The sequence below is a fragment of the Diceros bicornis genome, chromosome 2 (genome assembly GCF_020826845.1).
Source record: "Diceros bicornis minor isolate mBicDic1 chromosome 2, mDicBic1.mat.cur, whole genome shotgun sequence".
NCBI classification, from domain to species: domain Eukaryota; kingdom Metazoa; phylum Chordata; class Mammalia; order Perissodactyla; family Rhinocerotidae; genus Diceros; species Diceros bicornis.
In genome coordinates this window covers 55,275,003-55,302,965 of record NC_080741.1, presented here as the reverse complement: position 1 = coordinate 55,302,965, position 27,963 = coordinate 55,275,003, and the positions used below count along the sequence as shown (strand labels likewise).

At 42.1% G+C, this 27,963-nt stretch overlaps 2 protein-coding genes across 2 annotated transcripts in view; one reads left to right on the top strand and one right to left on the bottom strand.

The window, feature by feature from the left end:
• The window catches only part of LRTM1 (leucine rich repeats and transmembrane domains 1), a 28,463-nt gene extending 16,021 nt beyond the window's left edge, over nucleotides 1-12,442 (top strand). Inside the window, exons 2-3 of the mRNA XM_058550050.1 lie at nucleotides 5,362-5,990; nucleotides 11,994-12,442. Coding sequence (XP_058406033.1) covers nucleotides 5,362-5,990; nucleotides 11,994-12,409 — 1,045 coding nt within the window. The 3' untranslated portion in view covers nucleotides 12,410-12,442. The remainder of the gene's footprint in view (nucleotides 1-5,361; nucleotides 5,991-11,993) is intronic.
• CACNA2D3 (calcium voltage-gated channel auxiliary subunit alpha2delta 3) overlaps nucleotides 1-27,963 on the bottom strand; it is an 853,260-nt gene that overhangs the window by 118,360 nt on the left and 706,937 nt on the right. The window lies entirely within an intron of this gene.

Here is a 27,963-nt window from a genome sequence, read left to right as displayed (position 1 = left end):
TTAACATATCACTTGATCCTTCCCATATCCTATGAGGTAGGTATTATCTGCATTCTACAGATGAGGAAGCTGAGGCTCAGAGAGATTCTGAGGATTTCCCAAGACCACGCATCCTTAGGGTGTAAGCAGCAGGAAAGTGTGCCTCCTCACTTAGCCCACAGCCTGGTTTTCACTGCAGCTGTCTCTGACTGCCTGCAGTTTCCCTGCAGATGTCCTGGCCTCCTACACCCAGCTGTGCTGTCAATGGATTCATCTCTTTCAGGCCTCTGAGTCCATGAGACTTGGGCCCTGCAGGATACAGCTGAACAGCTCTGCTGTAAGAGACACTCAAATTCCTTTTCTGTCCAAGCCCTCCTAAAGTCTGTGAGTACAGAGGCTTTCAAGCCCACTCAAATGTTCTGACCAGAACGACAAGGTTTTAGACATGAGAGGGCCCTAAAGATTCCCTTCCCCAGCCCTCTCATTTTATAGATGAGGAGACAGGGTGCTGGATATGTCCGGCTGGGTGGTGGGAGTTGACAGCAGTGGCTAGAGAATGGGATAGAACAGGGTTTGGAAACTGGCCTGTGGATTGCTCCAGTCCTCCACCTATTTCTGTAAATAAAGTTTTACTGGAGCACAAGCACGCCCATTTGTGTACGGATTGTCTACGGCTGGCTCCGCACTGCATCATCAAAGTTGAGTAGTTGTGACAGAAACTGTACGGCCCTCAACATCTAAAATGTTTACTATCTGGCCCTTTACAAAAAAATGTTTGCTGACCCCTGGGAAAGACAGAGGCACACAGGTTGATAGAAGTTATTGGTAACTTTCTAGTTCTTAGAGTGACTGTTAGGTTCACAGGTGTTTGTTATATTATGATGCATTAATGACTGAATGCTACATATGGGCAATTGATGGTCATGTCGCATCAAGGAATGATTCTTATTAAACTCTGTGCACCTGAAAATAGGCAGTAGGAAGGTGGGAAGGGAGAGAGGTAGGAAGGAAGAAACCATTTGGCTCTTATTAAGATTTAAATGTCTCTTCATCACCTACACCTGACTTTTCCCCATTGTTATCTCCGATGCTCAAAGAATGTTGGAGAGAAGGACAAAAGATGGCAGGCTGAGTAAAGCAGATTTTTCAGGAAGGGGGCAGGATGAGTATACTGGGTTCTGTGAGACTGGAAGGGGCTTGGCCCAAGGAGGAAAGGGATCCCAAAGAGCAGGCCATTAAGGATAATCACAACCTGATTTTTCAACTTCATTCACAAGGGGCCTCTTCCTTTGGTACATCACATGGCATGAGGGGCCAGGCCTCCTGGTCTTTGTTAGGACCTCCCTCCTGCCTGTCGAGTCCAGGTTGTCTTTTGAAGGCTAGCAGCATAGAAGTCCTGGAAGGCATTCTCATGGTAATTGTGAACATTTCTTAAGGCACTCTGGGCCTTGACATGCACTGCTTTATTTAATCCTGGGAACAATCTTGTGAAGCAAGGACCACCGTTATCCCCATGTTGGAGATGAGGACACGAGGCCCCATTCGGCAAGTTGCTTGCCCAGAGACGTCAAGCTGGTGAATAGGGAAGCTGAATTCAGATCCAGACCCACCTTATTCCAAATCCCACACTCAACTGCTCTAGTATACTGCACGGGAACAGGGATTCCACTTCACGCTGCCTCATGAAAAGCGTGGTTTTTACCTTTATGCATAGTCACCGTGGGCATGCGGAACACTTTGGTGTGTTCAAGGGGCTTTAGGCATTGAAACTCTACCTCAGCAAACGGCAGGGGATTTGCACGTTCAAAGAAACGTTCCAGTCCCTGGTGGGAAAGTTCCCAGCAGCTTCAATTAGAGAACAGTCACAGTTCAGTGATGTCTGATGCTCACAGGGGTGGCTTTATTGTTTTATATGTGAAAAATGAGGACAGGGCCAGAACCTCAGCATCAGGGAAATGATGAAAGATTGCGAAGTATTTCCAAAGTCACACGAACCGAAAGGTCAATTCTACGAGGGGGGGGGGGGGCTGGGAGGGAGAAGTGGGGAGCAAGCCAAGCAGCAGCTGAGAAGCATTTGTGGCACCAGGGAGAAGAGATCGTGTTGTCCACTAAAGGAAACCATGGCTATGAATTTCAGGGCATCGAGACCCTGTCAACACAGCTAATCCCCACGGATGTTGGCTGAATAAGCCCTCGATGACCAAACAAGTGCACTGTGGAAACCGTGTCAGCCTCCAGCAGGCCAATTTGTCCTCATATTACACACTCCGCTGGCTCTGTTGCTAGACCCCCAGACCGAGGATCCACGGTGAGCAGCCCCCAACCCAACAAGGGTTGACATAGTATGGTTAATAAGTCAACAGAATTCAGAAACCACCACCGGATTAAGAAGGCAGTTTTATTTTGGTGCCCTGGACTTCAAGCAGATTAAATAATCAAAAAGCCTGAGCTATCGGGGTCATGTTTGAATGCTACAGCTGTTCACTGGGGTTTGACAAACATTCTTTCTGTGGCTGGTCGTCTGAATGGGAAAGGCAGGGATGATCTCGGGGAAGCCGACACTTTAAGAAAGAAGAGGGGGCAAAATCAAAAGATCCTCTTATGGAAAACAATCCCAGACAGACAGAGCTCGGGGAAGGACTGTTTAAATAAGTGGTCTCCTAAAAGCCACAACTGTTTTCTGCATTGAAGAAAAGCACAAGCAGGATTCAGAAAAAGCGAATGAAAAGCTGGACTCCGAGTTGGCCATGCCCGCAGTTTATTGATCTGCAAATCAATAAAGGTGGGCTACGAGTTTAACGAGGAAGCCTGTGGAGACTCAGTCATGAAAGGTGAGCCATGATTAATCCCCTTGCACCTTAGAAAAGTTCTCTAAGAGAGGAATGGGATCCCCTCAAAAAGGTATCGGTGGGAAACCTATTTTCAAGTTGTCCTTCTCAAAAGACCAAACAGATGCAAAAAATGTCTCTGATGGGAGGATTTATCTTTGTGCCATGTTGAGTCAGAGGAAAGGGGCAGGGACAGATGTCCCAGCCATGATCTTTTTTCCTGAGAAAAAGTTGGCATTTCATGGGCCATTTCATAGAATACCCTGTGCTTCAAGTAGGATTTCATATATCATCCCCTTTGGAGGGGGGTGGAGTGGGATGAAAGCAAGACAGACTGGCTACAATCTCAGAGAGACAAGCCTTTCATTAATAGATTAGTGGATTCTGTGGAAAATTTTCTCTGGGTTAAGATTTGATCTCCTGCGACTAATTAATGCTTGAGACCCACAGCTAAAGTGCACAGTGTCGACTCATCTCTGATGGGAAGACATTTTGGCTTTGAAAAGAGTCATTTATTTTTTTTGCAAAATTAGAAAAAGGAAAATAAGCATTTTGCTCTTGTATATTTTGGGAGAGGGAAGGGGACTGTGATGCTCTGCATCCCCTGAGCTAAACTAAGCTGAGCAGAATCTTCAGAAGGCTCTTCGAACATCTTCCCCATCGCCCTGAAGCCCTGTTCACATCAGGAGAGAATTCAAGGGACAAAGAGGAACAGGCTCCAGTGCATTTAACAACCACACTGAATATTTCCCTAGTTAAGGCCAAAAACAAACAGAGCCTCTTTCAGGAGCTTTTCTTATGAGTAGATAGATAACTATCTTGAGTTTTAAATATCATTGTGTGGCCTTGTGAATTCCTCTACCAATTTAACAAAATGTCCTGGACAGATGTTTGCCATATTTAGAAATTCAAGTCTCAGGAAAAAAGAAGGGAGTGATAGAGCTACTCTGGAGAATGATCTAGTAGTAGCTAAGAAACTGTACACCCAGCATCCTCCTTCAACCTTCAAGGAGGCTCCTGTTGATTCTAGAGACCCTCTTCCACTTTTCCTCATGGCCAAGGAGCTCTGTGCAAGGATGCTCTTTGGAGCATCATTTGTAATGAAGAGAAACTACAACTCAAATGCTCATGAGTAAGGGAGTGGCTAAATATTAAATTTGGTGTGGTCTCACTGTGGAATACTCTGCAGCAGTTAAAAGGAATGAATTAGCTCTCTCTATATCAATATGGATAGATCAGTTTTGAGTGAATAGACTAAATTGCAGAATTAAACAGGCTGATGATTATATTTATGTAGGTTTTAAAAAACCACTCTACAAAACAGTATTTTGTGTGTGTGTGTGTGTGTGTGTGTGTGTGTAAAAGTATGTGACAGGCAGTAAAGCACAGCAGGTAAGAACCCTGTCAGACTCTGGAAGCAGACTGCCTGGGTTCAAATCATGACTCTCCAACTTACTATCTGTGTCACCTTGGGCAAGTGATTTAGCTCCTCTGCACCTCAGTTTCCTCACCTTCAAAATGGAGATAATAACAGAACTAGTTTTACAAGGTTGTGCAGATTAAATTAATTAATATAGATAAAGTAGTTAGATTGGTGCCTGGCTCAAAACACATGCTGCATGGTTATTTGCTATTGTTCTTGTTATTAAGTATTGTTTTTAAAAGGCCTAGCAGGATACATCAGTAATGGTGGAGGAGAAGGGGGTTCATATTGAAAATCGTCACATGGGTGCTAATTAAAGGAAGTTCAATTGTGTCAGTAATGCACTTTCTTTGAGTTAAAAGAGAAAAGAGATGAAAGAAATATGACAACCCGTGAATGACTGACAGAACTGTGTGACAGGAACATGGATGTTTATTATATTATTCTTAATGCTTTTCTGTATTTTTAAAAGCTCCTGAACAAAAGGGGGAACAATCGTCATTCATGGAATTATTACACCTGCAAAGATGGACATCAACATAGAGGAATGATTTAGACTCACCCTATCCAATATGGTACCCACTAGCAGCACGTGGCTATTTACATTTAAATTAATTAAAATTAAATGCAAATAAAAATTCAGTTCCTTGGCTGCAATAGTCACATTTCAGAGCTCAGTAGCCACATGTAGCTAATGGCTACCATATTGGACAGCAGAAATAGAACATTTCCATCACCAGAGAAAGCTCTTTTGGACAGTGCTGATCTGGAGCGTACTTTTCAGAAATGTGAATATCTGAACTCCTTATCACACTATGCTTCTGGCCCTAAATAATTCCATTGCGACCTACATAGAGCATGTGCCCCCAAAAAGATTTTTTCACCCTTCTATTCGATATCCTTAAGTCTTCCGTCTTCTGAGTACTGAGCTACTGAGAGTATCTTTCTCAAGGCTTCTTAGCACAGGGTTTGCAACAGTTATTGACACTAGGGATGTACCCAGTCCAGCTTGACGCTACTACAGATGGTAAATCATAGAACCTCTCTTTCAGGCTGTGGAAGGGGTTAGCTCAGAATCACAATACCTGTGAATTCAAAGGGGAACAAATGCTGGCACCACTGACAAACTAGTTCCTATCCCAATTTCTTTCTGCTTGTTGTAGGTGAACTGCTCCTGCTTTCAAGTGTGATTATCCTGCTCCAGGTGGTATGCGGCTGCCCAGAGAAGTGCCGCTGTCACTCATCTTCAAATTCTGTAGACTGCAGCCAGCAGGGGCTGGCTGAAATCCCTTCTGATTTGCCTCCTCAGACTCAAACGCTGCACTTACAAGATAACCAGATACACCAGCTTCCTGCTTTTGCATTTAGGTCAGTGCCACAGCTCACGACCTTGAACTTGTGCAACAATTCCCTTTCAGATCTGGCCCCCGGAGCATTCAATGGACTTCAGCACTTGCAGGTCTTAAATCTAACCCAGAACTCCCTGCATTCCCTGGAAAGCAGGCTTTTCCATTCCCTCCCACAGCTGAGGGAGCTCGATTTGTCATCAAACAACATAAGCCACCTTCCCACATCCCTGGGCGAGCCTTGGGAGAACCTAAGCGTATTTGCAGTTCAACAAAACCAGCTTCAGCAGCTTGATCGAGTGCTCCTGGAATCCATGCCCAGTGTGAGGCTTTTACTTCTCAAGGACAACCTCTGGCAATGCAATTGCCACTTGCTGGGCCTTAAACTCTGGCTGGAGAAATTTATCTATAAAGGTCAGTAATGTCTATTTGGAAACCCCTGGCTGTGTGTTACCAGCCTAGAACAAACCTCACCTGTTCTCTGCATTAGAAGGAATGTTGAGGAGAGTGTGCAAGGGGCTGGTGTAAGTTTTTTCACATTGATGACATTTCACGGTATGGTAAATGGGACAAGTGAGTCATTAGAGGGTGTTTAAATTCAGGTAAACTCATCTACAGATAGGATTCATGGAGATAACTTTCCACTTTTTGATTAACAACAACATTAAATTCTTTATCTGGGAACCGTAGGTCCTTAAGAGAGCGAAATTCAATGGCCGCCTGAATAATCGCTCAACTCTATAAAGTTGCACCAAATTCTAATTTTCAAGTGTGATCAACTGGCGGCATATATCTCTCATTGGGACTTTTCCCCTCTTTATCTGCTTGTACCCATTTGACAGCTATAAATCTTCCCTAAGTTTATCTCTCCTGCTTCAGCAAATACCACTGTTATTGAAATTGTACGCAATAGGGCCCTCTCTCTAAAATTACTTACTTTCTTTCCCTCCCTTCCCTTCCCTTCTTTCTTTCTTTTTATTGAGGTCCCAGTGGTTTACAGCATTATATAAATTTCAAGTGTACATCATTATATTTCAACTTCTGTACAGGCTGCAGCATGTTCACCACCAAAAGTCTAGTTGCCATCTGTCACCATACACATGTGCACCTTTACCCCTTTCGCTTTCCCCTCAACGCCCCTTCCCCTGTGGTAACCACCAATCTGTTCTCCATATCTATGTGTTTGTTTATGGTTATTGTTTATCTTCCACATATGAGCGAAATCATATAGTCTTTGGCTTTCTCTATCTGACTTACTTCGCTTAGCATAATGCCCTCAAGGTCCCTACCCTAAAGTTACTATTTCTTTAACCAGATGTTAAAAGTAAAACAAGATATCCTACAATATTAAAGACAAGGGGCTCTGGAAATCACCCAGGGCTCAGCAAACTAAAGCTGGAGGGTCAAATCCAGCCCACCTCCTGTTTTGCCAAATAAAGTTTTATTGGAACACATTCATGACCATTTATTATGTATTGTCTGTGGCTGCTTTGCACTATAAGGGTGAAGTTGAATAGTTGTGACAGAGACTGCATGGCAAAGCTTAAAATATTTACTATCTGACTCTGTATAGAAAAGTTTGCCAATACCTTCAAACTCAATACTAGCCTGTTATCAGTAGGAAGGCCCAGAGAGGTTCAGTGACTTGCCCAAAATCACAAAGGAGAAGCACAGATGAGGAGAGAATGAATAGCTTCTGGGTCTTGACCCTATATTCTTTCCTCTACATCACAGCGCTTCTTTCCTCCTAACTTTCAAGCATCATTCATTCATTCATTCATTCATTCCTATACTTAAGTGCTTCTTATGTGCCAGGCACTTTTCTAGGCACTGAGAAAAGGTCAGTGAACAAGAAAATCCCTACCATCATGGAGGTTACATTCTGACAGCAGAAAGAGATGTCAAATGGCTAACAAATATCCATATTCAGAGAGCAGTTAGTGCTAGGGAAACAATGAGGCAGGGTGAGGGGAGAGAGAGTGATGAGATGGGATTCCAGTTTAGATGGGAAGGACAGGGAAGGCCTCCCCAAGGAGGTGACATGGGTGAGCAGAACCTGAACAATGAGGAGGAATGAGCCGTGAGACCACTGGGGGAAATGACAGCAAGTGCAAAGGGCCTGAAAGGGGAGTACCTTGGCTTGACTGAGGGACAAAAGAGTGGCTAGAACAGAAGGGAGTGAGAGAGACAAGATAATGCAACACACGGCCTCAGGGGCCGGGTCATGTAGGACCGTGCAGAGCAGGCTGAGATGTTTGGATTTTATTTTAGGTGAGATGGAAATCTCTTAAAGAATCTTAGTCAGGGGAGCAATATGATCTGATTACATTTTTAAAGGTCACTCTGGTGACTCTAAGGGGAGCAGACCAAAGGCTGCAAAAGAAGAAGTGGGAGGATGAGGGAGAATGTGATTTTAGTCTTCCAGGGAAGGGATGATGGTGGCCCAAAGCAGGGTGGTGAGAAGTGATCAACTTTGGGAGATATTTGGAATATTAAATTGATAGACACTGCTAATAGGTTGGAGTGAGAGATGAAGAGAAGAGAGTAATTATGGGAAATGCAATTTTTCTTTGTTCTGCAGGAGAAATCAGATAAACGGTAATGCCAGTAGCTGATAAAGGGCAGACTGGGGAATAGAGGGAGTAGGTGAGTGTGTTTGAGGGTGGTAAATTGAGAGTTCAGTTTGGCGCATGTCAAGTTTGAGATGCTCATTACCTATCCACCAATGAGTTGCTGGATATATGTTTGTGCCTATAACTCAGGAAGATATCACAGCTACAGACATGAAGTAGGGAAGCAATAGAGTCCGATGGTTGCAGCAGTTACACAGAAGGAAGCAGGCTAGAGCACAAAATGAGTTCAAATATTCAATATTGAATTAAGAATCCCTTAACAATATAATAGCAAATAGCTTATCACTAACTAGCTAATCTTCAAGTTGACTTACAATACGGGCCATACAATGTGGCAAAATCTTTCTTGTAGGAGGTTGCAAATCAAACTGTTTATATCTAGAGGTAAAGTAGCTTTAGCTATTATGTCCTGGACTAAATGGTAAGCATAAGTCAAACCATCACAGAAAGACAGTTTTTATCAAAGAAGAACATTTCTTGACAAAAAAAAATAGTTCCCAGGTCCAGGACACTAGAAGCAACATGGAATAGGATACAGCTCCCTCTGCTCTGCCATAACCTCACTGGTGATCTTTGGGGAAATTAATGCCCCTCACTAGCTCTCAGTGTCGCCAGGTGGAAACTGACTGTGTTAAGCCAAGGAGTTCCTGAGACCTATTCTGGGCCTCAGATTCCACAACGCAGTTACATGCTCCCTCATGGCAGACCTGTCCAGCACAGCAAGGACAACACCTTTCTCAGGAGGAAGGTAAAATAGATTTGGGATAACAAGCTCTGGGTGTCCCAAAATAACTAGAAAAAAATCCCAAATAGATGCAAATGTAGGAGATGATCTGACTAGTGATGTATTGAATAAAGGCAAAATAAGGGAACAGATATTGGTCAAGACCCTATTTTTAAACAAGATACATAAATGAATACAAACAGTAATGGTATTCCTCAGGACAGGCTCATTGATGAAACAACCATCTCAGCGGTACACACAATAAATATCTGCTGCTCACTCATGTTAGAGTCCAAGGGAATTGGGGCTAGGGATAGGTTCCATGCAGTCATTCAGGGACTTCCAGCTTTTGATGTTGCCAACTTTACCACATGGTCTCTAAGGTCACCACCAAGTGGGAACAAAGTGCATGGAGGATTAAGCAGGAGGTTTTGTGGCCTGGAAGTGCCATCCATTGGTTCCATTGGCCAGAACTCAGTCACAAGGCCCCAACCTGACCACAAAGGGTGGGGAAATTTCATCTTCCTGTGGCTCCAAGAGCCAAGAAACATGCTTTGATGAATACCTAATAATGTCTCCTCCAATAAAACACGCACATAGACTTTGCAATTACTATTCCTTTCTCTCCTTTCATAAGTAACAAATTATCTTTAAACCAATAGATAACTGTATTAAACATTTATTCTGGGCTAGGTATTGTGCTAAATACTTGACATACTTTATCCAACAGTCCTCAGAGCAATCTTGTGAGGTGAATTTCATTATTACCCTCCTTTCCCACATTCCAGGTGAGCAAGCAGAGGCAAAGAACCGTCAAGTAACTTGCTTTGGGTTGCACAGCTAAGTAATGGTCAGACTCAAAATTTGAATCCAATTTCTTCCCAGACAGTGGTTAAAAGCTACTAGTGGCCGGATGGGGGATAATGAGTGCTTGGCGAGCTGGACCTTCTTGCATTGTCAGCTTCCATGAATCTAGAAGGGAATGGGACCCTCAAGCTCTCATCAGCAGATTTGCCTCCCGGAGTTGTGGCCAAAGAGATGGTGGTGGAAGGCTGGGAGGTGGATCCTGGCTGAGGACGTAGCTGCAAAGGCGGTCATGGAGCTCTTGATGGCCACAACCCCTGCCTTCCAGCCATGCCCCAGGCTCCAGCTTGTTATTTCCTCAGTTCTGGGTCCTGAGGACACGCCTCTTACCCTAATATTGAACAGCAGAAAGCTTACTGGAGAAAGACAGTGCTTAAGCCTGGAGTGATTGGGTGAACCACCCAGTCTAGGTAAAAGTCAGCTGATGGAATTGCTGGTCCCAGGACAGGCAGCATTTCTTCCCCTGTGGCAGTCTCAGTGCTCTTTGGCTGGGTTAATATTGTTACTTCTCAAAGCCCCACGTTTCATTTCTGTCTCTCTGGCCTTCTGCCTTACATCCAACTTCCAGGCAAAGGCCTGAAATGGTCCATGAGGCAGAGATCCTTAATCACGGCACAGCCCGACGGTGCCTTCGGCTCATCCAGAGCAGCCACCCCACACCTCTGGCCTCTTGCACATCAGTTCAGGAAAGGAGAAAATTCTTCTGTTGCCTTTTTGCTTTAGAGTTGGGGCTCTTGCCTCGGGATCACTGAAGAAGCCAGGAGGGGCCCATGAGACTCTGGCAGTAGGTGATTCAGATGCAAGCAGTGGCAGCAAAAAAGGTGTGAGTTGAATTTTGCCATAGCCACCAACCCCGACGTGACGTGGGCCATGATAACCCTTGCACTGCAAAATGGCACCATCTACTAACAGGGCCACATAGGACTTGGCTTAGAAGGCACCGATGGAATGGATGTGAAGCTCTTCTCAAAACTCTGAAGTGGTATACAAGGGAAGTTTCTAGTAACACTGAAGTGACGACCTCTCATATGTGACTTTCTGGTATAATTTCACAATTCACCTACAGTGTATTAAAAGAATCTCCAATCTAACTTGGCTAAGAGTGGTGCTAGGCTTCACAGCCATCCTGGGGGAGGAATTCATGGCAGCCAGAGGGAACTGAGCCACAGGTCATGGGGGTGGGGTTCTGCCCAGTCAAAAGGCTTTACTGAGGGTCATTGTGTTAACTCTGCTGACCTCAGGATGCTCCAGAGAGGAGGAAGTAGAGAAGCAGCGAGTGTAATGGGAAAAACTGGGACCAAGGGGGAAGGCTGTTTGGGGTGTTGATCTGTCCACTTACCTGGGTGACCTTGGGCAAGAATTACCCATTATAGCAGAGTTATAAGGATTTATCTAACAGTGCTTTGTAAACCGTCAAGTCAGACACAAATATGATGTCTTTATGGCAAAAAATTTAGTCAGAGAAGTTTATTTGCCTGAGGTCAAATAGTAAATCAGTGGTCAAATCTGGCCGGAATGGAATCTGTTAGCCCAGTGCTCTTTCTAGGAAAGAAGTACTAGGCACCAAAATCCCTCCTGAGCAGCAGTAGTCTACATACCTGAGGAAATCAATCACCTCACAGAGAATGGAAACTGGGTCTAATGACCCGACTAATATTACTGTCACATCTTCAGATGCACAAAACAGTCAAAAGACCACTGACCTCCCCATTTGGGATGAAGAGTGTTGGTAAACACATAAGGTCTTTGTAATTAACACATAACATCACAACAAAAGACATTTGTTTTCTTTATTTTGTAGATTTCCAATGGGAATTTGGTACAATAGATTTCTTGTGTGGGGGGATCGCCAGGGGTGTGAGTGGCAGGAATGCTGTCGGCAACAGTGCCCTCAGGTCGGCCTCCACCGCCCCTTGCTGTCAGCTTTGCCTTGTTTCTCTTTCAGCATTTATAAGGTAAAGGTGACTTGGCTTCTAATGAATTCTTGGTCATACATAATTGCCAGTTTAGTATGTGGCATTTTTAACATTTAGCCAATTTAGAAGTTCTGAAATCATAAAATATGGTTGTTAAGTTCTTTGACTCCAGGAAAAAAAAAAGGTGCTTTATAAATTCCATCTGCCTAGGTTTTTGCAGGCTTATGGGAATTCAGTTGTATCAGACTCTGTTATCATTCTTTGCTTTTGTTTTTTAAAGGGGGAATAACGGATGGTGTCATCTGTGCGTCACCAGACACCTGGAAAGGAAAGGACCTCCTGAAAATCCCTCACGAGCTGTACCAGCCTTGCCCTTTTCCTTCTCCAGATCGGGAGTCCTCGATGGTGCAGCAGCCAGGTTCTGCCCACCGGGCCGTCCCGAGGCCTCCTGAGAGCCATAGCGCAGAGTGTGAGCTCAAACCCAAGCCGAGGCCAGCCAATCTGCGTCACGCCATGGCCACTGTCATCATCACTGGGATTGTGTGCGGGGTCGTGTGTCTCATGATGTTGGCGGCTGCCATCTACGGCTGCACCTATGCAGCTATTACAGCCAAATACCCTGGGGGACCCTTGGCTCAAACTGATAAGCCTGTGAAGATAGAAGGGAAAGAGCTGTTTGACAGCTCACCAGCCTGAGAGCTTTCATCTCAAATAGCAACAATCATTTTAGGACAGAAGAAAGTGTCTGAGCAGGGCTGATGTGTTCACTGTTACTGCCTCATTTTGCTTTTTCCAAAAGAAAAAAAAAAGATGTGTCTGTAAAAAAAAAATATACCTGGAAGAAATTTATGTTGAGATTTTTAAAATACCATAGAAGAAATAGAGATGATACTTGTGCTCTGTGCCTGAGAAGTTATTACAGTTATTCTATGGGAGGGAAAGCCATACACAGAGAAAGGGAAGATACCATCTCCTTCAGGTGCTCTTCCCTGCATTAAGTTGCTTTTACAGAACAACAGAAATTCAAACACAGGTGCCAGTCAGCATTCCTGGGAGCTTTAGGGTCCACTGGAAAAATGCCCAATTTTGAGCGCCTGGGAAGAAGCTGGTGCTCTTACCCGAGGGGCACTGAATGCCTCTATAATTCAAGTTCGTGCTGGCTCGGTGATACTTGTATATGTTATATATTTAATGGGAGCGTCTGTTGGTTGGGAATTTCATAGCTTGCCACAAGAGTCAGATTATATCTAATTTTCTAAATCAGAAAACCATTTGGGGCTTTCTAGGCCACAGAGGAAGAGGAGGGTTCCATGTCTGGATAATGGGACTCAGGCCCAGGGTCTGGGGAAGTTTTCTGATGCGAGGGTAAATAACATATAAACAAACACAAAGAGGATGGGGAGCCGGAATTCGGGGTACATATTACCAAAAAACCATATCCACCCGGCGATGGGAACCTTCCATTTATAACTCTCACAGCAGGAATGAATTTAGGGTGGGCTGAGAGTGAGATAATGGCTTGTGTGTATCTGTATCTACATACGTAGTGCAGAGAGTGCACAGACTCGTACAACCACACCCACACATAAACATACTCGGAGCAATCAGTTTACCCGATAATGAAATGCAGCCGTGGCAGGGCGGAAGCCAGCAGCTGTCGACCACCCCCCCAGACCATCTACTCAACACTCTGGGATAGGAAGTAAGAAGGAAGTCTGAAGAGAGTGGGAATTATCAAGAGACTTGAGATATGTGGCAGCAGCCATCCTGAACATTATTTAGGCCATGGTTTAAAAAAATCAGGTATGGCTTGCTTTACTTCACAGACACGGTCCTGAAGAGTTGCATGCAAAGTGAATTTTTGTAAATTGAATCATCATTTTAATGCAGTAGGGGAGCTCGCTATTTAAAGGAACCTTTCATGGAATCTTTCTGTAATGGCAATAATTGGCTCCAGATTTATGCATTTTGTAAATTTGCATTTTCTCATGCGAGGTTTTCTTAAAGGGGAATCTATCTGCTCTCTCTCGTCATGCCCCATCTCATACCTGTTAGTCTTAAAACAATTTTACATAGAAGAGTTAAGGACATGTCAAAAGCAGAGAATGGCAAATATAGGGCAAGCTATCCCTCCAGAGGCCTTGACAGACATGGCTAATCAATCCCGGCACTCCTCCCAGCTGAGCCCGGATGCACCACAGATGCCTTCTTAAGACAACACTGTAGGCAACCAGAACTAATCAACTGGAGTTGGTTCAAAGGATAAAGCATATTTGCCATTCAGGGTCCTGGCTCTACATTCACTCCTTTAGGGTATGTAAAAGGTGGTTTGAATCCTAAATCAGTAGTCCCTTCCCTAACCTGGAATGTGAATGGGAAGTCCACACACGGAGGAGTACTGTCTCCCTGTCTGATGTGGCCAGAGCCTTGGCCAACAGTGTCAAGAGGCTGAGGGAAACAGACGGATGAACTGACCACAGCCTATCCTACAGGACACACACCCAGGTGCCCCTAATGGACACAGATGCCATCTGCCTATAGTGCTTCACGACTAGTGTGCCCCTCCCCCACAAGCTAAAAATGGACCATCTTTTGGGAGTAGCAATTTTGCTAAATGATTTTTCTGAGGGAAAAAGTATAAACTTTTATGTTAATTTTTTTCTGTACTAAAATAAACCTGGATATGTTAAAGAATATATTGAAAAATTAGCATGAATTTTAAGCTCAAAAAGAGACCCCTGAGAACGCCAGCTGATGCCTCGGCTCCATCACATGCCCTGGTGCCTCCTTTCTGCTCTGCCCCATCGCACTGCTTCAGTGGTCAGAGCTGAGCATCCGGTCTAAGGATGTAGTGATTACTTTCCAGGTGAAAAAGTCTTTCCCTTGCCCTGGACTGTGAGTCCCTGGCCAAGAAAGCAGTATGAGAAAGGAAATTTAGAAGATCTTTTTATATGTCATCCCCACTTCACCAAATGTTTCAAGAGCTCATGCTACGTACCAGGCATGGTGAGAGGTGTTCTTGTGAGCCTTTGTCATGTAATCCTGGCAACCACCCTGTGAGATACTTGAACAGATGTTACATAAGCTGGGAACCACTGAGGCCAAAAATGCGGGCTTCCTCTCACGGCTGTGATTTAAGACTGCAAGTGTACAGTGTCTGCCAGAGGTCTGGTGACACTGCAGGTCAACCTTGTCCCCCTGCCCACAGTGATTACATGAGAGAGCTTCCAATACACCACAGAAAACCCTGAACACGGCTAGAACCCTCACTCGTCAACACCCACGTCCTATTAGATTTCTAAGTCCAGATGATAACTCAGGCAAACAGATTCCTGCTCTACGAGTAGTCTTTAAGAAAAAGGATTAAAACGATTCACACATATATTCATATTTCTATCTTTTGCCTACAGTCACCACCAACAGCAGTTGGCAATGAAAATAATTACTTACCCTGAAATGTCAACAGTCTCTCAGCACAGAAAAATATAAATCAAATTGTTTAGATTAACAAATGCAGAGTTATCATTTGTTAATACGAGAAATGAAATGTTTTAACTGTAAAAAAGATCACAGATGAAAGACCCAATTTGCAGAGTATTCTGCGAGAACCACAAATTATCTTTCACAACCAGTACAGCTCGTGAGGGGTAATTTTCAAACGCCTCATAGATTATTTTCAGCTGTTTATTGCTGCTGTCATATTCATAGATTCCCCTATAAAAATGCCCTTCCATCATAGAGCCTTTCTGAGGGTATGTTGCGAACAAAAACCACATTTACTGTTGATTGTTTCTGAGGAAACTATCTGAAATATAGTTTTCTCATCATATTTAGCGGAATGTATGACCATAGACTGTGATTTTTGCTTTGCCAGAGATCACAGATTCATAATAGCAGGATCCAATAGATGCTGTAGCTGTCTGAAGTGAGGCATATAAAGAGGGAGGACGAAGAATGTACCTGCCATAGAGACTGTGGAGAAAGAAGAGCGTCAATCTATATCTGAAAAGTTTTTCGAATTAAGGCAAATATCCCTGACCCTGCAGGAAGAATCTTGTGCTTAAGATGATAAAATGCCAATGGACAACTGGGTGTTTTATATTTCCTTACAAAAATGGAAGACTGAAAAGTGATCCACATAATTTCTTCAGGAAGGTTCACGAAAATCAAATCTCATTACTCACGTTAATCAAGTTACCCCGGAAACAAGACACTCTCGTCTTAGATCCTAAATATCAAAGGAAGTGGCTAAATCAATTTATAAAATAATCTATCTGAGGCACACATTAATATAATTATGCAACCGTTGGAAACCTATAACTTCCTATTGCAGATCAGAAAACAACTGTTTCCAGTTTGGTGGAACCTACTAGTGTATCCATTGCTAAATACTTTTAGACAGAAACCTACCAGCAAATGATACTCCAACGGAGGCCTTCTTCAGTCTACTTTTCACTCTGATGACACTGAATATTCATTTGGATGGATAGGATGTCACCTTGTGACAAAAGCCCATCAAGAAGACCCAGAAAAAGAACGAGAGGATTGGGAGTTGGGAAGGTCCTTGGAGAGCATTTAGGCCGGGCCTGGCAAATTTGGGGATAGCTGTGACCAGCTTCCCTACCCACTTCAGACACTGCTGATAGATCAGGGCAAACTTATCTACTGAGCCCAGCCAAGGCCTCCCAATACTTTTAAATCTGTTTTCTAGGTACCCACTACCGATCAACTGGAGTTGACATGTGAGATTAAATCTATTTGCTCTCCTGATATAGTTCCATGTCCTTATTTTATAAATGGGAAATAGGAGCATGGAAAAGGAAGGGAACTTTCCCAAAGTCACACAGATAATTAATTGCAGGCCTGATAAGTGCAGTCGCAGGAGCATGAGGGGTTAGCATGGATAATACAACCCGATCCCCGCCATTCTTCCTTCATTCTGTGTGAACCACAATATCAAGACTATAGCATTACTATATTAATTATTTGGATAAAGACAATTATAGTACCATCATCGACATCTATTGAGCACCCAATTTTGTGCCAGTTGTTTTCCAAGTGTAATACTTTCATTTTCTCTAAGCCTCATATTGACTAAAATGTGTGGGTGTTTTACTGCCACATTACAGATGAAGAAACACTATCATTGGGTTTGGGGCATTTGTTCAAGGTCACACCACTGATAAGCAGTGGAGTAAGAATTTGGATTCAGATCTTCCCAAGGCCAAAGGCTGGGCACTTTTCTGGATGTGATAGGTTTGAAGAAGTCAGAATTGGGATCCTTTCCTGGCACTGCCAGTACCTACCTTAAAACATGGCAGATAAAAGAAACTCAACCACCAACAGTATTCGCTGCCAGAGCTCTGGTTTCAATAACACCCAGGAAGCCAGCTGAAGCCAAGGCAAAATGGGAAAATGAGGGTCCTTCAATCACCCATGACTCTGCTGGGCTGGAAATGATTTTCTTAGAATGAGAGGGGAAGAAACTCAGCCACACTTTCTTGCAGCTATTTGAGAAAATGATATAATTAGATGCTGGCTAATAAGTAGTGTTTCTCATTGAAATACGCATGAATATACAGAAGAAGAAAAAAGTTATGAGGAATCTAAAAATTAAGAATACCAGTCAATGATACGCAAGTCTCCAGGAGGAATGCCCAGCTATCCAAAGCAAAGACAGATGAGTGGGATGTAAAGGAAGAGAGTAATAGTCTGCACTTCCCATCCTTATGCTGGTATTCCTTCCTCTGAGACAAGGGGCTTCAAAAACCAGAGGGAAACCATTCCCTCCTATATGTAGGGTATCTGAGGATATTTAACTTCTACAACACCAGCCATTAACACCTTGCTGTCTTCACCCACTAGAGAGGAAGAATCTCAACAATGTAGCATATAACAGGATGATAAAAGGAAGAGGGGACAATAAGATAAGTACAATCTAGGGGCTATAGTTGTTATCTACTCTTTCTTACAAGAAATGAAAAGTACAGACTACTTTGGTTTATCTAGGTTAAGTAGTCAGACTACCAGGCAGCAGGAGGTGGCATCCTCTACCAATTCTGCAAGGCCACACTAAATGGAAGATGTCTAGACACTGACATTCGTCTAGGGGCCGTGTATATCAACTAGCCTTCCATCTTAGTCTCTAAGGAGTAGTCTAAAGTCAACAAGAAGGGGCACTCAGGGGGAAGCCATTTACCCCATTCATTAGCAAACATGACATATTTTAACAATGTTAAAATTAAGAAAGAAATCTAACTTGGAGCCCCCTAAAAGATACTTAAAAGAAAAAAAAAAAGGAAGAAAGGCAACATTGCCCTCAAGATGCAGAAGAAGCAAGAAAGATCTATTTTAAAACATATCCTAATACAATTTTTAAAGTCTCTGGTTGGATTTGGCATACATTATACCCACTTACATTCCCTTGGCAAAATCATATCATATGGCCGAGTTCAGAGTTAATGAGGCACAGAGCATACAGCTCCAGTAGGCCGCACTGAGTGACATTGCAATGGGCAAGGAGTAAATAATTGCAAGCAATCATAACATAACAATGAATAATAAAATAATAATGACTAATAATAGTAAATAATAAGTGAATAAAAAGATATAAATAAGTAACAAATGAATAAAATCTACTGCAGTCATCATCAGAGGTACAAAAGAAACATTGCAATATATTGAATCAGTGATATAGAACACATAATATACTCCCAGAATACAGAAGAAAAAAAGAAAAAAACATAGATGAAAACAATAGAAGATGATAGAAATGAAAAGGCAGTAGTAAAGAACCAATATGTGAATAATTGGTCTTCCCGATAAAGATTAGAACATATCAAACAGAAGGAAAAAAAAAATCTAAGAAAGTATCTCTCCCAAGCCAAAGAAAAACCCTAGTTATACAGATCAAGAAAGACTTACTATAAGACAGATGAATGAAAAAAAAAATCAAAAGTTAGTCTAGGTTAGTACCTGGCACATGTAAGTCTCAATCAGTATAAATTAGAGAAAAACAAATAAATGAAACAAACAGATTCTGGTAAAATTTTCAAATTTTGAGAACAAATTAAAAATTCTAAAATCTAGAAATCAACAAATAAAAGCAAAACTTAACAAGGAACCAAAGTGAGATTGCAATTCTCAGAAAAAATATATCAGGTGGTAAAAAAGCAGGTGTGATGGGCAGAGATATGGGGATATGGGAGAGGAACAGTTTCTATTTAATATACGGTGATCAAGAAAGCCCTCTCTGGGGCCAGCCCGGTGGTGTAGTGGTTAAGTTTGCACACTCCGGTTTGGTGGCCTGGAGTTCGCAGGTTTGGATCCCAGGCACGGATCTATGCACCACTTATCAAGCCATGCTGTGGCAGGCATCCCACATATAAAGTAGAGGAAGATGGGCACGGAAGTTAGCCCAGGCCCGGTCTTCCTCAGCAGAAAGAGGAGGAGTGGCGATGCATGTTAGCTGAGGGCTATTCTTCCTCACCAAAAAAAAAAAGCCCTCTCTGAGAAAATATTTGAGGAGAGGCCTGAAGGAAATGATGCAGCTACTGATGAAGACATCTGGAGGAAAAATGTCCTAGGGAGAAGGCATAGTAGGTGCAGAGGCCATGAGATAGGAGCAAGCTTGATATGTCTGAAGAACAACAAAGAGGCAGTGTGGCTGTGGTTGAGTGGACAATGGTGGAAGTAAAAGGAGCTGAGGTCAGAGGGTGTCTAGGGGTCCAATCATGTAGGACCGTATGGGTTGTGGCAGGCAGCTTTTACGTGATGCTCAATGATTCCTACCTCTTAATACTCATGCCCTTGTTTAATCACCTTTCTCTTTTTTTTGCCAAAGAAATGTGAGTGAAGTGATGTGTGTCATTTCTGGGTAGAAGCATTTAATTGCTAGAATAGGAGCCTAGAATGTTGAGTTAACATGTCTAGGTGTAGGACAGCTGCCCTTGAGAGTCGCCTGTATCCATAAGTGTACTTTTGAAAGCAAGAGATAAGCTTTTGTTGTGTTGAGTTGCTGAGATTTTAGGGATCTTTGTTGCTGCACGTTAACTTCATCTATCCTGACTAAGACACCATCTAGTGCACTTGAAGGAGAAATGCCTCTACTAGTAAATTTATTATATTTTAGTGGCCCATTTCATGGACAAATATTTTGTTATCAAAATTAAAATAATAAGACTTCTAGTGTTGGTAAGTCTATTAAGATTCACCCTGCTAAGCTTCACCCAGATTCATGACTCACAGAAACTGTAAGATAGTAAGTGTTTGTAGTTTTAAGCTGCTAAGTTTTGGCATAATTTGTTACGCAGCAACAGATAACTAACACATGGGCCATTATGAGCATTTTGGCTTTTAACTCTGAGTAAATTGGGAAGTCAAAAGGGAGTTTTTGAATAGAGGAGTGACATGATACTATCTATCTTTTAATAAGATTGCTCTGGCTCCTATGAAGATTAGATTGGTGGGGGCAGGGGGCAGTCAGAGGTGGAAGAAGGCAGGTGAACCATTTAGAAGGCCACTGCAACAATCCAAGGGAGAAATGAGGGTAAACTAGCCCAGTGGGGTAGCACTGGAGGTACTGAGAAGTGGTCTGATTCTGTACATAATTTGAAGAAAGAACCAACAGGATTTATAGACAGATTGGTGGTGGGTAGGAGCAGAAGGAAAGAGTCAAGAATTACTTCAAGATCCTGGTTCAAACGGAGAGTAAGAAATAAAAATGACATTTTTGGGGGCCAGCCCCACAGCCGAGTGGTTAAAGATCCACGCACTCTGCTATGGCAGCCTGGGTTTGAGGGTTCGGATCCCAGGCATGTACGTATTCTACTCATCAGCCATGCTGTAAAGGCATCCCACATACAAAGTAAAGGAAGATTGGCACAGATGTTAGCTCAGGGCTAATATTCCTCAAGCAAAAAAAAAAAAAAAAAAAGAGGAAGATTGGCAACGGATGTTAGCTCAGGGTGAATCTTCCTCACTAAAATAAAAAAATCTTTTAAAAAGACATTTTTGAGACAACTAGGAATTTAAACATTGACTAGGTAATAGGTAATCAGGAATTATTATTTTTAGGTGTGGTAATGGTATTGTTATATTAAAATACAAAGAAGTCCTTATCCTTTAAAGATATATACTGAAATATTAATGGATAAAATGATTTAATGACTAAGATTTGTTTTAAAATAATATGAGAAGTGGATTGTGGGGTTGAAGGGCACAGTGGTCGTGGGTTGACAGCTACTGGCATTAGGTGAAGGATACATGGAGTTTCTTTTTATGTTTCTATCAACTTTTGAGTATATTCAATATTATCCATAACAAACGTTAAAAAAAAAAAAGAATGACTCCAAAGTTTGTGGAATGAATAGATAACTAGAATTACCTAGATCAGCAAGGCTACAGAGGAAGAGTGGAGAGGCACGATGTGGATGGAATCGGGACTTCAACTTGGCGTCTATTGCATTTGATAGGCCTATTTGAGAAGGAGTAGAGACGTTGAGTAGGTGAGAGAGAGTCAAGTGAGAGAGGCTTGGCTTGGGAATTACCAGCCCATGGACGGCATTTAAAGCCTTGAGAGTGGACAGGAGGCACAGACAGAGACCCCTGGGGCCCTCCATCATTTACTGTCAGGGAGATGAGTGGAATCAGCAAGGAGACCTAGGAGGGGTTAGCAGCAAGATAGGTGAACAACCAAGTAAAGAGATATTTCAAGAAGAACGTGATCAACATGGACAAGTGCTGCTGATAGACCAAGAAAAATGAACATTTGAAGTTCAATTTTGGATTTGGTAAAGTGAAAGTTATTGGTAACTTTAATGAGAAATGTTTCATTGTGGATGAAATCTGATTGGAGTGAGTTCCAGAAAGAATGGGAGACAGGAAGTGGAAAGAACATATGGCATAATAGAGTGAGGAACACATAACACAAATAAAGTAATTTAATAACAAAAATAATTCTGGGGGCCGGCCTGGTGGAGTAGTGGTTGAGTTTGCCTGCTCCGCTTTGGCGGGTTCGGATCCCAGGTGCAGACCTACACACCAGTCATCAAGCCATGATATGGTGGCGTCCCACATACAAAATAGAGGAAGACTGGCACAGCTGTTAGCTCAGGGACAATCTTCCTCAAGCAAAAAGAGGAGGATTGGCAACAGATGTTAGCTCAGAGTCAACTGTCCTCACCAATAATAATAATAATAATAATAATAATAATTTTGGGTTAAAAACCTGACTATATCAGCAAAAATCTGGAAGTTGGTGGAAGAAGGCTAGTAAAGTAAAAGCATATAAAATCACCATGCACTACATTTGTGTTTTGAAATTTCTTTTTATTTTTAGAGATAACTGAACACTCCCATCTGCTTGAGCCTGGTCACATAAAATTTAGCCTTGAAGTAGGAATGACATTCAGACACTGATCCTGACCTCATGCAGATATATTCACCCAGAATAGAACCCAGGAGCTCACGGTGAGTGCAAACTTTGGGAGGCCGTGGGAATAAAAAGCCTTTGATCAGCACTGTCCCTTTCCAACCACAGACTGGCCAAAGCATTTTCCATGAGAAGAAAGTCCACAGACTGACTGTCACAGCATTTATGCTCCTGTTGCAGACCCTCTGCTTATGCATGTCCCTCTGTTCCTAGGGAAGGGAAATGTACATCAGCTCATTTATCCTCCGCGGGCCCTTCACTTGGCATGATTCATATATATTCTAGTCTTAACTGAGATCAAAATCCCAACAAGGTCACTAGGAGATTTGCCTGGATAAAGGCAGCTAAATAAATCCCAAAATCTCTCATAAGCCATGTTGGAAAAAAAAGAAAATCCCAGAAACTGTTTTCCACCAAAGCATGTGAGGGCATTTCCAATGTTCTACCAAGCATTATGCTGATTACACGTTCAGAGGTTTATAAACTAGAGCAAAGATTAAGAAAATCACTGTCTTGCCTGACAATGAGAGCATGTATTTTTAGAAAGCTTAGGATCTTTGATTGGGATTTCTGTGTAACCACATATACGAAACCATTAGGCACAACTGATGCACACCTTCTGATCCGTGAAGCTCTGTCTTCAATATCTACTTATATAGCCTCTGATTTAAATATACACTTCATTTTAAATATCCACTTCATTTTTATAAGATACACAGATGGTGAAATAAGTGAGGGAACAAATCAACATTTTACGTTTTTTTTTTTAATAGACTGTGACATAGTTTCATCTAAAGCAGGGATTGGCAACCTTTTCTGTAAAGGGCCAGGTAGTAAATATTGTTGGCTTTGTAGTCCATACGGTCTCTATCCAACTCCTCAGCTCTGCCATTTTAGTAGGAAGGTGTCTGTAGACAATATGGGCAAGGCTGTATTTCAATAAAATGTTCTTTACAAAAACAGCTAGTAGATATCTGACAAGGTATTCATATCCAGGATACATAAAGAGCTCTTATATCTCAACAATAAAAAGACAAATAACCAATTTAAATATAAGCAAAGGATCTGAATAGACATTTCTCCAATAAAGACATGTAAGTGGCCATAAGCATATGAAAAGACACTCAGCATAATTAGTCATTAGGGAAATGCAAATCACTTCACATCCACTAAAATGGCTAAAATAAAAAAGACAGACAATAGTAAGTGTTAGTGAGGATGTGGAAAAATTGGAGCCCACATGCGTTGCTAGTGGGAATGTAAAATGGTGACGCTGCTTTGGAAAACAGCTTGGCAGTTTTTCAAAATATCAAATATAGAGTTACCATAAGACCCAACAATTTCATTCCTAGGTCTCTACTCAAGAGAAATGAAAACATATATCTGTACAGAAACTTGTACATGAATGTTCATATCAACATTACTAATAATAGCTAAAAAGTGGGAACAACCTGAATGTCCATTGACTGGTAAGTAGATAAACAAAATGCTATATAAACATAAATGGAATATCATTTGGCAATGAAAAACCAAACTATTGACACATGCTACAACATGGATGAACCTTGAAAATATTAAGCTAAGGGAAAGAAGCCAGACACAAAAGGCCACATATTGTGTGATTCTATTTATCTGCAATGTCTGGAATAGGCAAATCCATAGAGATGGAAAGTAGATTAGTGGTTTCCTAGGGCTGAGGTGGGGAGTGGGATATCAAGAATGAGGGTGTTTGTGTATGGGGGGTTCTTTTAGGGATGTTGAAACTTTTCTAAAATAAGATTGTGGTGATGGTTGCACAACTTTGTCAATATACTAAAGCCCAATGGACTGTACACTTTAAATAGGTAAATTTTATAGTATTTGAAATATATCTCAATAAAACTGTAAGGAACAAAATGAGACAAAACAGGTAGCAGCCTAGATTTGGTCGGGTGAGCTGTAGTTTGCCAACTTCTATTCTAAGGCATAGGCACATGAAAGTACGAGTTTCAAAGTTTTACTATGAAACATGTCCAGACACTATAATGACATTCTCTATGCAAGTTTCCGCAGAGAACAGCACAAGGCAATAAGCACTGGCTAGTGAGTGATGGCGGGTGTAACATATAGTCATTCTTAATAACATAACAACAGCAATAATAATTTAGCAGCTAAGCATTATTGAGCACTCAACTAGAGCATTTACCAAGCTTTAAATATATATAGACTCATTTATTTCTCTCAGCAGGAACCAGAAGGGGCCCCCAAAGTCAGATTGAATCTGGATGTGAAAAATACTCCATTATTGGCTAATTCCTTTCCTTTTCTGTGATGATGAAACAAATCTCCATCTTTAAAAACTAGGCTGTTAGAAATCCAACCAAAGCACCAATCAAACTCGTTTTACAAATGTGAAAACTCAGGCCCAGAGCAAGAGGGGGAACTGGTCCTGCACTCACTCCTAAATCCTTGGTTCACATTGGCTTTAATATCCAAATCTCACCATGACCTCAAAAGGAGGGGTCTTAACTTGCCAATTCAGAACACACAAGCCAGGTACGAGGACCTGTTACTCCAAAATTCTGCTGCTGATTTTTGGGTGGAGGACGTGTTAGGGCTTTTTATAAGGTTTATAAAAGGATGGTGACTCTTGAGAGTGAGTGTCCTGGAGAGTTAGCATGGAGGATCCAGTTTCTCAAAACTCTGGGTTATTTTTATTCCTGGAGCAATAATCCTCACTGTGCCCCCATCTGGCTACCGTGATATGCAGAGCAGCTGTTCTACACGGCCAACTCTAACTCAGATTCTGTTGCAGACTTAAAATACAGCATAACTGGTAGCTACATCACTAATCCATTTCGACAAAGTTTGCTGTTGTCAGTTCTACTGGCTTAGACCTCCTTTTGCCCCTGTATTGCACCTATTTGTCAGTTTGAAAAAACAAATGCCTAACACATGAAAAGCCTGATCTCACAGCTAACATTCAGAGCAAAGATTTGCCTTGGGTTCCCTACCTCCCTGGGTCATCTGCCCACCTGCCCTGCTTTTAGATCCTAGTGAATACCCCCCAAACCTGAAAGATTCATTCGTGTCACAGAGTACCCACCTGGAACATGTACACACATATATGAGGGATCTCGTTCAAGATTCTTGGAGAAGTTTGTTACCTCTTGCCTGGAATGCTCTTCCCACAGATCTTTGCATGATGGCTGCATCTCATCATTCAGGTCTCTGCTCCTGTCACCTCCTTAGGGAGGCCTTCCCTCAGCCCCTCCACCCCCAATCTGGAGAGGCATCACCCCTGTCACACGTCTATACACAAGTATGTATGAATATAAGCATGCATCCCTGCCTTTGCCACTGCCAGCCACACTTCATCTCTTCATCCTAATCTGTTTTCTATAGAGCATATACCACTACTGGAAATTCCCTCCTCTCCCTCGCTTATTCCTTTCTTCCTTCTTTCCTTCCATTCATGCGATATTTGTCTTTTGTCTGTATCTCCCACACTAACGGAAGTTCTCCATTGGCAGCAACTTGGTCTTGCTCAGTGTTCTCAGGAAGCGTCGCAGCATTTGGCTGGAATGATTCTTCACCGTGCGGCTGTCACCCCAGCCTCTGGCCAGGGGATGCCAACAGTGCCCTCTCATCGTATCAACCAACAATCCCAGTCACATTCCACAACGCCCTCTGGAATGCTTGTTCACAGCTATATCCCCAGCACTAGGCACACAGTAGGTGCTAGATATATATTTATTGAATGACTTAATTAAAAACGTAGAAATAAAACAAGATATTTTCGTAAATGAGCCTATAAGGGAAAACACTGAATTTGAAAGCACCAAGAGTTGAAGTTTGCCTGTCGGTTTAACCCAGTATTTCTCAACCTCGCCCCTACTGACATTTTAGACCAGACAATTCTTTGCTGTTGTGAGAGGCTGTCCTGTGCCTTGTAGGGTATTTAGCAGCATTCTTGACCTCTACCCACTAAATGCCAGTAGCACCCCTCCTAACCAGTCGTGACAAACAAAAATGTTTCTAGATGCTGTCGAATGTCTCCTGGGGAGCAAAATTGCCCCTGGTTGAGAACTACTGGTTTAATAAATAAGTATTAATTTCTGCCAAGATAAAACACTCCCTTTGCTCAGATCTAACAAACTACAGGTTTATTCATGCAGACTGGACACATAAATCCTGACATACTAGTTAACTTGTATACACAAAATACGTGAAATCCCGTCAAGGGAATGTTGTCAAGCTGAATGTTTGCCTATAACTTTTTGCCAACATTATTCATCCAATTCTAATGAAGGGTCCATACTAAAGAGTGCACTCAGTTTAAACAGCACATACCTGACAACAGCTAATGGTCAACGATATTAATTAATCTCTTTCCTGATTAGCTGGTAAAATGGGACTTTCTGTCCTATCATCAAGCATTCCCCTTCATCACACTGCCTAGAATTATGCAAATGAGACCACTTAACCCACCATTTTCAAATATCTGCCAATGAATGGATCTAATGTGATCTGTATTCCTTGCAAAGGAACAGAGCAGCAGATCAGAGCCCCTCAAAATTTACTAAAAATTATTGAATTTTACCCTTATGACAGGTGAATTTTTGGTAAGTAAATCATACTTCAATAAATTTGTTTTAAAAAAACTGTTTCTGTAAGAAACCAATGCCTCTAATGTCTATAATCTATTTCTTTCTGCCGCTGAGCAGATTTAGCTATTCTAAGCATCATGTTAGATGCCTGGATCTCAGAAAAGACATCTGCTGAGGCAGAGGTAACTACCAGGCCAACACAGTTGCCATTAGGATGGGACACTAAACCATTTTTCTATTCTTTAAAATATCATATTGGTCTGTATCATATTACAATGGTGACGATTGGACTTTTAGCTGCTGAGTGCCTCTCCTAGAGTTTTAGTCAAGTACTGTGTTCCCATTGTCTGGAGAGTAAATTTTGCACGCCTATGTACCTACATATAGCAGGTGAAAATGAATCCCATTTTCCTTGTGTCATTTATTCAGTCAATATTTTTGACCAATTTGTCACGTCAGCCCTTGTACTTGACACTGTGAATAAAAAGATAATTGGGACAGTCCCTGCCTTTGGAGAGCTTATAATTTATTTAAGAAATCAAACTGGGGAGCTGGTCCAATGGCCTAGTGGTTAAGTTTGGTGTGCTCTGCTTCAATGGCCTGGGTTCGGTTCTAGGGCGTGGACCTATACCACTTGTTGGTGGCCATGCTGTGGCGGTGACCCACATACAAAATACAGGAAGATGGTCACAGATGTTGGCTCAGGGAGAATCTTCCTTAGCAAAAAAAAAAAAAAAAAAGAAGGAAAGGAAAGAAACCAAACTGACACATTTTTAGGAGAAATTTTAGATTTTGATATTTTTGATATGTCAAAATTCACATTGTAAAGCAAATGTAAATAATTCAGAATTTATTATCTATTATTTAAAAAATCCAGAAATCTGAACAAAAACTGAGATTAGGTATTTTGTATTTGTCGGAGGGAGAGTCCAGAAGGAGAATAGGGAGGTTGGACAAACACTCCAAGGAGGGGAAGAAGTTCCCTGCATAGTTACACCTTCCAACTTGGCTCAATTACTCCCCACTCTGTATTTCTTTTCTTCTCCGGGTCATTTCCATCCTAGCATGGTGGAAGCAGTGCCTGTGACTGCTCGTCAATAGCACCCTATCTTTCCATTGAGAGTAGAGGGGAGAATTAATGCCATGATCTAGGTAATTTATGGAACTCAAGTCAATAACAACTAAGTGAGGGCAAAACAGGCTTCTAGAAGTTCAATTCAATTTACTGA